Raw genomic sequence first — 14,294 nt, forward strand, 5'->3', positions numbered from 1 at the left:
TTACTTGCAGCATTTTTTCACTTCAAATTCAAGCAAGCAGAAAAATTGTACATTAAACCAAAATTTGTATTTTCATACTTTTAAAAGTATATTTTAACGTCATTTCATAGTTAAAAAATACCTCCCTAATAAAGAAAAAAAAATAATAGCACATGGGAAAAAATACATAATAGAAGATGCATACTTCGACTATTTTTTTTTTTAATTCTTTATATTTAAATTCTAAATTCTTTAAGTAGATATTAAGTAGATTTTTTTTATACTGTTATCTTGAATTGTCTGAAATTTACTTTTCTCTTAAATAAAAACAATTTTGCACACGAATCCTATTTCTTAAATATAAATATAATATTGAATAACATATACACACACACACACACATTTATTGATATTTATATTCCCATACAACTCCTTTCCTACTGATTTTTTTAAATAATTTATTTCCATAAATTTCATCTCTCACTGTACATAACATCCGCGTAATTTTACTATTCCTGTCTATGTCGTAATGAACTTATTATGTATCAATGATACATAATTTGCATATATTCTTTAATGCAGTTATACATAAGCATATCCAGACAGACAGACATACATACATACATACATATGCACGCACACATTGCTACAAGTATACAATCTTACATGGATTTTTACTTGGCTGAACAAGCTTTGTCATATTGAAAAAATGTTCTATACTTTATATTAATTATATACTAACTATATTAATAATATAATTATTATTAACTTATTTATATATACTTCTTTAAAAATTGCAAAAAATTTATATCTTGATTTTATATTGTATATAATAAAAAGAATAAACCAGTTTTCTGAATTATCTAGGCTGCAATCTGAAATGCAATTTTACAATTGTTTGATTTTCGACAATGCTGAAAATCTATAATTAATGTTACATATATTATAGATTGTCAATATCGTAAATGCATTTTAAACTGCAGCCTTAAAAACACATTAAATAACATTGAATAATGAGTAGAACATTAAATATAATAAAAGTAATATTTAGAAAGGAGTTTCAAATACTAAATGCTATTAAAAATTTTAAGTTTGTTTTTTCGAAATATTAGAGAGAATGCTCTTCTCTGTGTATATTTGAATTTTGTAATTTATAAAAAGCAATATTAGGTAAGTCTTGTGCAGAACGTTAAGCTCGCGTTTAAATGCAAAATTTATTACAACACTATAAAAATATTAGATTACTTTAGGTTTTAAAACTAAACTCTCACAGAAAAAAATTTTTTTTAAATTATATAATCCCGATAGTCTTACATTTGTTACTTTTACTTTTCGTGTTTCTATTGAAAAAGATCTGACAGTTTTATAGCTATAATAGCGAACTGTCAGCATTGCAGACAGCTTTTATTTTGATCATAATTATTAAATTGCACACAATCTCATTTATTTTTTACTTGGATTGATAATAATCACTGCAACTATCTCTATCATTAATTTTTAGCAAAATTATAAAGTACATAACAACATATTCATATCATAGTATGCGATAGATTACTATCAGCTCTCTGTTTATTAAAACTAATATAATCTTTTATGCTTATTTATATGGGTGCGAACACAATCCTTGGATATAGTATCAATTCAATTTATATCTATTTCAGGAGAGAGATTCCAACTTATTTTTATCTACAATATCGCACATGTGATATATTGTAATTTTCCCATTTTTCAGATTGTCAGGATGAATAATTTGATTTACACTCATAAGTGTTGTTTCTTGCAAGTTTTACTTTGGAAAAAAAAAAGAAAAAAGCATTTAATCGCAATTTTTTCTTTGCTTAGCAAGATAACTCTGTTATCTCGATATCTAGATTGTTTATCATAAAGTAAGTTCTTCAAGTTCTTTTAGCAATTCATCTTCTTTCTTGATCTTATCTAGTTGATTAATTTCTAATTGTTTTCCCAATTTTAACTGCTCCTTCAACTTAGAAATTTGATCTAATTTCTGTGACATAATTCGAAATTATTATTATAAGACTTTATTCTCTAATAATAATTGAAAAACAAAGATTGCTATTAAATATATATACTCACGCTCTTCACTTTCTTTATTTTTTTATTCTTTTCAGGATCATCTGTTAATTCCATTTTTACACTTGTCGTTGCGCTTGTAACTTGTCCATTAAAAGTAAAATTATTAGATTCTAATTCTTTTTTAGCCTTTTTCGCTTCCCGATTTTTCTTCATTTTTAGTGCAGCTTTCGATGGATTTGCTACAAATAAATTTCACAGAATCAACAATAAAGTATTCAATACGTTTATATATACTTACATTCACCAGGTTTAGAAGGTGGCTCTATGTCATCATGTAATTTAAATGTAATATTTTGTCCTCTTGCACATGGTGGTCTATATACTTCTTTTGGTGCTTTAGAAAAAGACAAATCAATAATTACTATATATTACTATATATTATTCTATATATATATATATATTGAAATTAAATTCTTATGTTTATTTATTCCTAAAATATTCATAAAGATAACCGTTACCTTGTGATTGACTAGGACTAGAGATAATACCCTCAACTGCTTTGTAACTAATAGGTTTTGGTGGAAATGTATTCAAAGGGAAGTTTTGCCAAACTACTTCCCACAGTTCCTCTTGATTATTCCAAGGTCGTTGATATACTAATGAGCCAGTGTAATGCCAAATCTTAAATCTAATTATGCATGTCCATTAATTTACAGCATGTACAATGTAAAACTGAACATAATTTCTTTTTATGTTTTTTTTTTTACCCATTGCCCATTCGTAATCTAGGTGCTGTAGTTGCTGTCATGAAATGTTCACCATCCGGCGACCACTGAAGTAGTGTAGTATCTGGTGCATCAGTTTTAGCAATAAGTTTTCTGTTAGCAGTATCCCATAATTCAATGCCGCCTCTAAGATTGCCAAATCCGGCCAAAAGCAATAGTGCACAGTAGTCAAGGAAATTAATGCAATTATTTTCTATTATAAATACTAGTTAAATACTGTTCAATTAATACTGATGAAATATATATGGATTTATCACATATTATAGTAAAAGGATATTGTTGCCATATGGATTGTAATATATGCTATTTCTATGTAATGTTCCAAATTCAAAGATTGCTTCGCATTTAAGATTAAACAATGTTGCTTTAGCTGGCATAAAACCATATATTACACAGAATTCTGTATTTTTAGGAGACCATTCTACTGCATGTATAGGACCTTCTTTACCTAATTGAGAGAGTTTCTATTACAATACTGCTACAGAATTAGTCTTAAATATTTTAAATTATCAAAAGAATAATTTTTTTAACTTACTGAGTGTAACCATAGCAGTATCTCCTTTTGTACTAAGATAATGTAATGTCTGTTTTCCATAGTATGATGCACCACTCTTATCTACCTCAGTACTTGCCATCAATAATGCATTTGTTCCACGTTTATGCCAATAGATATCAACTCTATCTGCCTAAAAACCATAAAGTAATATTTATTAAAAGGAGAAAATATATGCAAATATTTATATGATATATTAAATATTTTACCTGAAAAAAGCTTTTGCTCGCAAGTGCTTCTCCAATTTCAAATTTTGGATATTGAAATAATCTTCCAAATGAAGGTTGACCAGGCTTTCCTAAATTATATATTAATCTTTAAATCTTTAGTATATATTTAAAATTTTATGAAGTAACTTAAACAGTAACAAAGTTTTTAATGGAAAAATAATAATTTTTAAAACACATAAGTAACAAGTCATAAAATACTAAATGTAGAGTGCTATAATAACAATGCCCATATAAATTTTATTGAACAACATAATTAGTGATGATGTGTAACACTTATGTTACAGTTATATTGTATTTGCTATGTGCTATTTAATCATACAATATATACAAGCATATATGATTCAATATAAATATATATATTATATAAATATCTATATAGATATATTTAAATTAATTTGAATATTTCACATAAATCTATATAAATGTGTAAGAACTACATTGTGCAACATAACAATTTTTGTTTAAAAAAATACTTACAAATTGTATGCTGTATAATATTTAATTAGGAAAATTTTCCATAGTGATTAGATCCGATTTCATACTTAAGTATGTTGGAAAATGCCAATATGTATGCCTATTATTGTTTTTGTTATAATATAAAACAATATATACATGGTTGAAAAATTAGTTTAAGATTTTTACTTTGTCATTTTTGTTATATTTCTATTAAATACATATATGCTTTAAAAAAAGTAAAACTGGAATAAAATAATATTTAGTAAATTGTAGCATAAAGTCAATGCTATTGCTGTCAAATTACTTCTAATAGTAAAAATTTAAATAGTAAATATTATCAATGAATTTCATATATATAATATTACCTATGTGTTTCATTATAAGATTCTCATTAAGTATCAACAACAAATTACATTTTATTACATACAATTTGATTTCATATATATATCTTTAAAATATATATAAATATATACATATATATATAAATATAACTATCTTCACATTCCTATTTTATTTAACACTATATTATTTAAAAAAATATTGCACTTTAGTAGATATAATTACCAGGCATGTAGCAGAGAATGTGGTAGGGAGCATTACCAGGTGCTATACTAAACTTGGCAACTTTGGCTACACTTATCTTGTGTACATATCTTTCAAAATTGTTATCTTCATATAAAAGAACATTCACACCATTCAATAATCCACAAAGTTTTTCATCACTTGACCATTGTGGTTCCCTATTATTCAAATAAACTTGAAATTATTTTTATACATATATTTAATAACAATGTTAACAATATATAGCAAATTGATTTTCATAGATTAACATTTGAATTTATATTGTTAGTATAGCTACTAAACTCTAATTCTTTAAATTATATAATAATAAAAAAATAGTTATAACAGAAATTAAACATGTGTGTACATTACCAATTAATTTGTTTCTTCTGTATAAAACTGTGAACTAATTCACCATTTTCAGATTTCCATATGTGAAGATTTTGTGTTCCCTGAGAATTCGTTTGTGTTACTGAAAATATTACAATATTTTCACTATAAATACAATAAAATTAGTGCATTAAAAATTTACCTATATATTTCATACATATATATAATTTGAAGTTAATTACCAAAAGATGGTTCCCAAGTTGCGAGATATGTGCTATGAGTAGAGAATTGAATAGAGCAGATTTTAGGTCGCGTAATTTCGGCAACAATTTTCCAGGTCTCGCACAATACAATTTTAACACTACCCGCATTAATCCATGCAAAGTATCGACCGTCAGGACTAAAGAGCATAGCCTTACAGGTTTTGCTGTCATCTTTGGGAAATGTTTTGACTGGTTCATAAGATGGTGGACCTTGAGCTAGATTTATACCAGTGGATCCTCTCACTATATATTAAAGATATATTATTATATCTTTGTGATACTAACAATACAAACGATAGATAAACTACTAAAAGTCGATTCCATAATTTAACTAGAATTAAATAAACTCTTAATTCGTTTCTTAGAATTTATCTGAGAAACGAAAATAGTTAAACTTGAGTTAAAATAAGTTGTGGAACTGGGCCATAATTTGTTAAATAAAATTTACAAGGAAATATAAAATTTATGAACTGTTGATAGAAATGTATATAGCAAGGCGAGAACGTGTCCCAACAATTATTTTGCTTTCCAATTTTATTGTTCTCGCAAAACTCACGTCAAAAGTTGACGTTCGGAAAATAACACGTCAGCAGTTAGAGGTTAGAATACAATATTTCGAGATTTTGCATATTTCATCGCGCATTTATAATTTATAAACGTTATAATGCGAACATTCGTTTGAACGTCGCTGTTAACATAAATACGGCAAATTATTTGATGTTACGAGACACATGTTAACACGTTTATCGCGAAAAACGGTGCGCTATCTGGAACGTCATTTAATAGAAGTTGTAAATGGATACGAGTTTCCTTGACAAGCGAATTACTCCGAACAATTGTACGTTCAATCGACGATTGACATTCTCGCACAACGGATATTAAAAATCTGAGAAAATGCTTACCAGCAACGCAGGGAATCGGCGAAGCCATCTTACCACCATTACCATGTGGTATCGGACAGTCGACATTACGTATGGCCGTGTGATCTGAAATTGGCTACTTTCGGCGTGCAACGCAATGCAGTGATGCCAGCCAGATGTCAGATTCGGGACGCGTGCAACACGTCAGATCGTAATAAAAGGGACATCAAGGTAACATATCAAATAGCGAATTCGGCGAACATGCACTGCTCTATTTAGTTCAATGCATAAGAGATACATTTATAGCGTTTTTTTCATTAAAGGTTTAATTGCTCCGGAAGTGAATATATAATGACGTCATTGCATCGTCTCTGCCAATAAAAGACGTGAATTCATAGTAAAATAGTGATTAATTGATTGGTTGAAAATCCATTCAATTGAAACGATGATACGATGATACGTCGATTAATTTTAAATCAGTTTAAAATATATCTTTATATTTCTTCCAGATAAGTTCAAGAAAACGAGATGAAGATATAATTTGAACCGAAATTATAAAGTTAACCGACATTGAATCGGCTCTAAAGGGACTTATCTATTAATCTAGGATTGTGCCATGGATTTCAAATATTTACATATTTTAATTATTTACGTATAGTTTACATAATGTTTACAGAAATTTTTTTCATGTAAAGTATAAATTATTGAAAATTAAATATTGTGTATTCCTTATCGATATGCGATCGATTAACGCACTTTTCAAATTATTATTTGATTATTGACAAGATAAATACGTGACTGTGGATAATACTTTGCGCGATAACTCGTGAAATATAATATTTTACGAATGAGTCGTACGGTCCATTTGCATGATTAATCTGTGCATATCTTGGATTCGATATATTTAATCGTATTGTATGTACATACCTGTTCTCTTGTTATAAATGATTGTACTTTACCAGAACAAGAAGGACGGAATCTATATTTAGAAATATTACGAAATATTAAATATATTTTTTTTTTCGACTGCAATATATATATCGCGATAATAGATTTCTGTAACCTGATAGAAAACCGTGTCTCGCTTGAGATTTTGACGAATTTTCTTATATCCATTGTTATTCAAAGTACGCGTGTATAGGTGGGCGGTAGAATAAAACGCGCGCGCCATAAGACCCCATTGTGCTTCGCGTGTGACACAAGTAACGTATAGTGCTCGCGAAATATTTCTGTGATCAATGTTTGCTCTAAAATGACTAAATAAAATTCGTAGATGAACTTAAAATATCTATGGACGGAGTTATATGCAATTACACAAATCCACTTGACACCTGCCGAATTACATAGGGCATGGCAAGTTCATGCTTCAGGTGAGCGTATTATTTATCAGTTTTATTAAATGATATTACAGACGTTGTACTTATCATATTCTCTAAATGTCCACGATGAATTCTACGGGAATACAGGGAAAATATCACATCTTTTTTATTTTATTATTTACGTTTTATCGAGGTTATGTTCCTCTGATACACACGCCCCTTTGTGACGAATTTAAATAGGAAAAACTGTAATCTTCTTTTTATTAAAATTCACTTTTTATTATTTTCATTTCTTACGTGTCCTTATCATGTATCAATTCACATGAATTGTTTATATTTAACATAAAAAGTGAGACTTGCATCTGCTACTTGCTCTATTCACTTGATACAATTAATCAATATATCAATTAATTATATTATAAAATTCTACTTGTATTATATAAGACTTTATACATCTATGTCTAGTGATGTGGACGAATATGGTTTTGAACGACCACATGATTTCGATTATGAAACTTATGAAGATTTTATGTCGGAGTACCTTAAGGTTCTCGCAAAAATGGCTAAGAAATGGGCAAAAATTATTGGTGAAGGAAAATCGTTACAGCGAAGTATTACTATAAAGAAATATGTTCGTAAAGGCATTCCAGGAGAACATAGAGGATTGGTAATATATATCATAAAGTTTCATTTTTATTGTACTGAAATTTAAATATTTAAAATAAATTGGGGGTCACAGGTATGGCTTGCTGTGAGTGGTGGAGAAGAAATAAAAAATACATCCCCTGAACTCTATCAAAAATTATTGCAATCTCCGCATAATGCTGAAATTGCTGAAATTATAAAAACTGATCTCCCAAGAACATTTCCAGATAATATATTCTTTAATAATACAGAAAATCAACAACATCAATTATATAATGTATTATTGGCTTTTGCTCATCAGAATAAAACTGTTGGATATTGTCAGGTAACATCTAAAATATAGACTTTCAAATTTGTAAATCTTTTTAATGAATAATAAATACATAAGTTGTTTTATAATAAAAATTTTAAGCAAGATACTTTATTGCATCTTATTTTACAATACATTTATATTTTTTAGGGTTTAAACTACATAGCAGGTTTACTTTTGCTTGTAACAAAAAGTGAAGAAACAGCATTTTGGTTATTAAAAGTATTAATTGATAAAATCTTACCAGATTATTATACACGTACTATGGATGGTCTACTTACTGATATTGATGTGCTCGCAGAATTAGTAAGGTAAAATATAACAAAATTTATTGAAGTATCAATAATATTCATATATATCTATATAAATTATCTATGCACATAGAATAAAAATGCCTGATGTTTATCAACATGTAACAAACTTGGGATTGCCTTGGGCAGTAATTACAACAAAATGGTTTGTGTGTTTATTTGCAGAAGTCTTACCTATAGAGGTATGTTATAATTTGGAAACATTGAATGTAATTAGAAAAATATAACAGTATTTTCAATATATTAAGTTTCAATATATTATTTTAACATATACAAAATATTTGCCATTAAAAAAAAAATTAAAAATGCTTTTCGCAGACTACTCTACGTATTTGGGATTGCCTTTTTTATGAGGGAACGAAAATTATTTTTCGTGTTGCATTAACGCTTATAAAAAGGAATAGATCTAATCTGTTAGCTTGCCAAGATTTTACAACATTAGCTGAATGTTTCAAGGAAATCACAAAAGACAGTATTGTTTTACGATGTCACGAATTTATGCAGGTCTGTATATTGCATAGCTCAAATATTGAGTAGCTAGAGGAATAAATTAAATATTTATTGAAACAGATCTTTTTTTCTAATTTCATAGAGTATTTTTAAAGTACCTGGATCACTGCCTGGTAATACAATAGCAAAACTAAGAACAAAAGTAACTCAACAACGTATAGAACAAAAACAAGACAAACTGGGACGATAGTATTATTGATCGATTTTATCGCATACACCGAAATATTCTAGTCGTTATGTTATTCATTTGCATCTTTTGCAAAATGAATGCATGTAAAATTGTATTATATATATTTTGTTATTGCATAATTATTCTATGCTCTATTGCTGTAAATACAATGTTTTCAAGGAAATTATTTAGTAATGTAAGAAATTACAGATTACATCTTACTTTAAATTTTATTTAGTTTATTATTGTATATACAATATAATAAAAAAAATTAGAAAATATTAATACTTTATCAAGAATAATGATATATAATTGTGATATATAATGAAAATAATATTGTATAATTGACACTTTATGGGAAGATGATATAAGAATATTAACTAAATACCTAAAAAAGTAATTATCTTCTTGTAATATTTTATTAATACCAAGTTTATATATACTGCCTTTGTTTATGCATAAAAAAACTTTTTGCAAAATTTTTAACTAGATATGGGGATATTGAAATTATATAGTAAAATTAGTAGATCTAGTGCGCAGGTTAAAAAAATAGTTGATTTATTATAGAGAGTAAATTAGTAATAAGATAAAATAATATTAATAACTATGTACATTAAAATTTGGTTCCTAAAATAACACAAAAATCAGATATATTACAAATGTGTACTACATGATTTAGTTTTATTTTTCAAGTAAATCTTTTGCTTCATTAATTTTTGCAGCAATATATGGAGAACCACCGCGATCTGGATGATTTACAGCCATCACTTTTTTAAATTGTTCCTTTATTTTTGCTTTACTAGCTGTAGGCGACACTCCCAAAATTAAACTAGCTTCCCGTCTGGTCATTTTTGGCTCAAAACCACCCTTATAATACTTGCTGTTTGCTAGTGACTACGAATATTTAACAGTGTCAACATTTTAATGTACATGCAAATACAACTATGAAACCTATTAAGAAAAATATATGTATTGTAAATATATCTACCTGGGAATCTAACTTCTTCACTGTCTCAGCCATCTTTTGTGATAAATGTGGCATTCTCTTGAGTAGGTAACGACCAGCAAAACCCACACAAGCGAGGCCAATACCTGCTGCCACAACAGCACTCGTCTAAAAAAAATTTTTTTAACAATATTTTAAATTAGCTTTTTTAAAAATATTTTTAATGTTCCAAATATAATGAAATGCCTTTATAAAAAAATAAAAAGTATATATAAAGGGTAGACTTAACCTTCAATTATTAATTTAAAAATTATCAGTGTTATATCAACATTAAATCAACGATATCTAATAGAAATTACATAGTTGTTTTCACAATAAAATTCTTTTTATTTTATGATAATAATATTATATGTTTTTTCGATATGAAAAAAATGATGAAATGCTTATATACCTTTGATAACCTTGACATTTATTCGTTTTTACATTTCTCGAAAGATATTACCATTAATAGAAATTATAGTTTACATATTCACAACATACAGAATAGGATTTTAAATATTTCTTGAAAGAATCATCAGAATTCTTACCATTTTATTCGATTTCAAAACAGCAGACGCAATTTCGCACAGACACCGGGAAGAAAAATATTTTTGTAGCGTGCTAACGAACTACATTCACTCCATCTAACATATATAAGCTGTTCTTGAAGACGTTATCGGTCGTGATAAGATCGTTACACTACATTACCGATCTCTCTCTCTCTCTCTCTCTCTCTCTCTCTCTCTCTCTCTCTCACACACACAAATTAAATAATCAACATATAACTTAATTTTGTTATATATTTTATAAAATTTCTCTCTTGTAATTTATTTCATATAAATACACTCTTTTTTATTTTTTATCTCTATTTTCTCACTTTTAAATTACTGAAAATTTAATTATTTATTTTCAATATATAAAGTATATAGGAAAATGGTGTACGTAAAATATAAAAAAAAAAAAATGCATTGAAAAGAATATAAAGCCCTATTTCTTTTAGATATATGTAAAAAATATGTTTTTTTATACATGAAAAGATGAGGAAGAATACAAGATATATATCTCATTTTAGATAAAAATGCAGATAGATAGATAAGGATGATAAAGAGAGAATAGCTAAACTAGATGAATATTTTATTGTGAATATATCGAAAGTTTGTCACAATAGGAGGTTCTATATAAACAATTACATTACCGAGATGTAAATAACGCATAAAAATGTTTTATTCTGAAAATATAGATGCATGATGATAGTCGTTGTTCGATGCTGATCGATTTTTTAGATATCTCATTTGCGTATCATTCTGAATTTTTGGATACCATTAAAAATCAAAAAATAAAAAGGACATGGATTTCCATAGATTCTGTTATGTCTAACGTTAATGCATATATATGTAAAGATGCGACTATAAAAAAAATTATAGGTACGCACGATAAAATACATTCGTCGGTTACACATTTGCATATGTATATATACATATATATACACAAGTGTATAACGAATAAATATGGTGTTGCGAAATACATGAAACACATTTTGTATGCGTATATAAATATCAATTGCCGTTGAACCTGATCTCCAGCAAAATCCTGAAGGTAAAAGACTTTCAAATACCGTACTATTTTATAATTACGAAACTGATATTCTTATGTTTACTCATCGTCACACTATAACATCCTAATCAGATGCATTTCTTCGTCTCATTTGGAAGATACATATATATATATATATATATATATATATATATATCTCGATTCCAATCTTTGGCTTTGTACATACGATATTATAAATAAAGATTATATAGAATCATAAAACACAAGACAATTGCTGCTTTAAAAGATATATAAGCATAGCCGTTTAATTTCAGCTAACGTAACCCGGTAGCAAAAGTAGTCATTTTAACGTTAAAATGACTATTTTTGCTATTTGGAAAGGCTTGATCGTTTCGACATGGGAACATAGTAAGAAAGTAGAATCCAGCAATCTCTTTAGATCCGTCCTTTTTTGTATACTACAGAGGAAAATGTAATAAGGTCGCCCAATTTTTCTCTCCCTCTTTTCTAAACGCAAAGTGAGAAAAGGGGAAACGTGAGCTCTACGCCATACATCGTTCTACCCAACGAGTCACACTCGCTTGATGCAAAAGTCTCTATTGGCTACGTTCGTTTGGGCACTCACCACTGTAATCGTCATTCTATCTTTGTTACTTGTTATATGTCAAAAAAGATATAAAATGACGCTTACAGCGTGTAACAAAACGCAGCCATTGTAAATATATTACATCTGCGCCGCGAGTCAGCATAGACAGATATATATGTATTTGCGTATACACATACATACATATATATATATATATATATGTGTGTGTGTGTAAACACATGCAGAGTGAAAAGTAGGTTCTGCATGAAAAGATATGTGGTAGACGCATGTGGTAGACGCATGGATGAACAAGCATGGACGTATGTCAAACGATGATCGCGCGGGACGAAGGAGGATGCGCGCGCCCGCTGGCGATTTAAAATCATATATAGTGACCGTGGCACACGTGCAAATTGACGGAAAATGTGTATTATATATCTCGGCGTATGTATGTACATACAATTATAAGATTCACAACTTTTGAGTGCGCGAGAGAGTGCACGAAAATGCCACAGAGGAATAGAAAGAGAACGCTGCATATGGGGCCTCTTGCGTCCTTGTCTAATCACGCGCAAACACAAGCTCCCCCTTCTCCTTGCACGATCGTATAGTTATTTTTTATTTTGGCAAGGACACAAGAGGTCCACATATTGCGTTCTCTTTCTATTCCTCTATCTCTATCGCATCCGCACTTACGCTGGCACAACATTCGTGCACTGCGCACTGTATTCTCGTATCTCTATGTGACAAATACTCGAAATTAATACATGGCCGTACTTTTAGATCGACAGAATTTTTGGAGAGAAGATAGATATTCACGTGCTACGCTTATGCGCGCATATATATATATATATATATATATATATATATATATATATATATATATATATATATATATATGTATATATTCATGTGTGCAACGGCCTTCTTAATGCCACGTGTAGTGCAGATTGCCATAAAAGAGCGTGTCTATAGCCCATTAAACGTGTTTGGCCCAGTGAAATTGTCATTACAAAAATCATCTTAATCTTTTGCAATGTTTACGCCGAGATTTCTCTTCTCTAGTTGTCTCACGGCATATTTGTACGTCATGATATTAATACATTATATATATATATATATATATATATATATATATATATATATATATACACCTTTGCCTAGATCTGTGTGCGGTATAGGTCGTTTTTAATGTCGTGTTCACATGGGAAAAAATACGTATAACATATGTATGCAAATATATAGTTAAGTTAGTGTGTTCGGTCGCGCGCGCTCGATATGAGTGTCGCATCTATCGAGAATATATGTACATACATATTTATATATGTGTATGGATCGAGAAGTGTTTACATGCGCCCCACTTGTGTGCACTTTATACGCAATTTATGTGCGACGGTCTTTCTCCCACGAACATAAATGTCTTTCACTCTTTTGTTTGTCCCTCTTGTAGTGATAGCGCGTGTGCGCGTGTGCACGCTCGCGCGAGCGAGTGAGAGTGAAGTTAAATACCCCCTTGGAGGGGAAGGCGAGAAATGGCATCAGCGCATTTAGAGATGGAAAAGAATAGAAAAAAAGAAAGGAACTATAAAAGAATGGGATATGCGACTCCCCCACGTGGCCGACTCCTCGTATTTATAGTCCTCGTGTTACTCCCGTGGCGGATTGGCATATATATATATATATATATATATATATATATATATATATATATATATATAATAAATATTATAAATACATACAGTTTTTAGGACAAACATACTTTTCACTTTATTATTATGTATTTGCTACGTGGGGATATTTAATTGTTCATTCGATAATAATTAATTGTGTCCAATAGAAATATTCCAACGTGAA

General features: G+C 28.9%; 3 protein-coding genes across 5 annotated transcripts; 1 reads left to right on the plus strand and 2 right to left on the minus strand.

Moving 5' to 3' along the window:
- Positions 1–377: 377 nt before the first annotated feature.
- Positions 378–6,248, minus strand: Eif2a (eukaryotic translation initiation factor 2A). Its single transcript, XM_072888718.1, has 12 exons — positions 6,094–6,248; positions 5,171–5,434; positions 4,971–5,070; positions 4,602–4,777; positions 3,561–3,649; positions 3,334–3,484; positions 3,076–3,246; positions 2,781–2,955; positions 2,532–2,701; positions 2,312–2,407; positions 2,074–2,252; positions 378–1,984 (listed from the first exon to the last, which is right to left on the minus strand). Exons 1-12 carry the CDS (start codon positions 6,119–6,121, stop codon positions 1,859–1,861), a joined length of 1,725 nt encoding a protein of 574 aa, XP_072744819.1. The 5' UTR covers positions 6,122–6,248; the 3' UTR covers positions 378–1,858.
- An 828-nt stretch (positions 6,249–7,076) lies between these two features.
- LOC140664035 (growth hormone-regulated TBC protein 1-A) lies at positions 7,077–9,515 on the plus strand. Of its 2 annotated transcripts, none has more exons than XM_072888724.1 (7): positions 7,077–7,421; positions 7,836–8,037; positions 8,110–8,340; positions 8,476–8,636; positions 8,710–8,818; positions 8,955–9,140; positions 9,207–9,515. In XM_072888724.1, exons 1-7 carry the CDS (start codon positions 7,402–7,404, stop codon positions 9,237–9,239), a joined length of 942 nt encoding a protein of 313 aa, XP_072744825.1. In that variant the 5' UTR covers positions 7,077–7,401; the 3' UTR covers positions 9,240–9,515. The 2 variants fall into 2 exon arrangements, with proteins under 2 accessions (XP_072744825.1, XP_072744824.1); XM_072888723.1 differs by having other exon boundaries at positions 7,082–7,421; positions 9,229–9,511.
- Positions 9,516–9,852: 337 nt separating this feature from the next.
- On the minus strand, positions 9,853–10,976 carry LOC140664037 (mitochondrial import inner membrane translocase subunit TIM14). 2 transcript variants are annotated; one of them, XM_072888728.1, is made up of 3 exons: positions 10,849–10,976; positions 10,304–10,429; positions 9,853–10,209 (listed from the first exon to the last, which is right to left on the minus strand). In XM_072888728.1, the coding sequence occupies exons 1-3, from the start codon at positions 10,849–10,851 to the stop codon at positions 9,997–9,999; spliced, it is 342 nt and encodes a 113-aa protein (XP_072744829.1). In that variant the 5' UTR covers positions 10,852–10,976; the 3' UTR covers positions 9,853–9,996. The 2 variants fall into 2 exon arrangements, with proteins under 2 accessions (XP_072744829.1, XP_072744827.1); XM_072888726.1 differs by lacking the exon at positions 10,849–10,976 and adding an exon at positions 10,713–10,745.
- Between the last annotated feature and the right edge of the window lie 3,318 nt (positions 10,977–14,294).

The sequence above is a fragment of the Anoplolepis gracilipes genome, chromosome 3 (genome assembly GCF_047496725.1).
Source record: "Anoplolepis gracilipes chromosome 3, ASM4749672v1, whole genome shotgun sequence".
Taxonomy (NCBI): domain Eukaryota; kingdom Metazoa; phylum Arthropoda; class Insecta; order Hymenoptera; family Formicidae; genus Anoplolepis; species Anoplolepis gracilipes.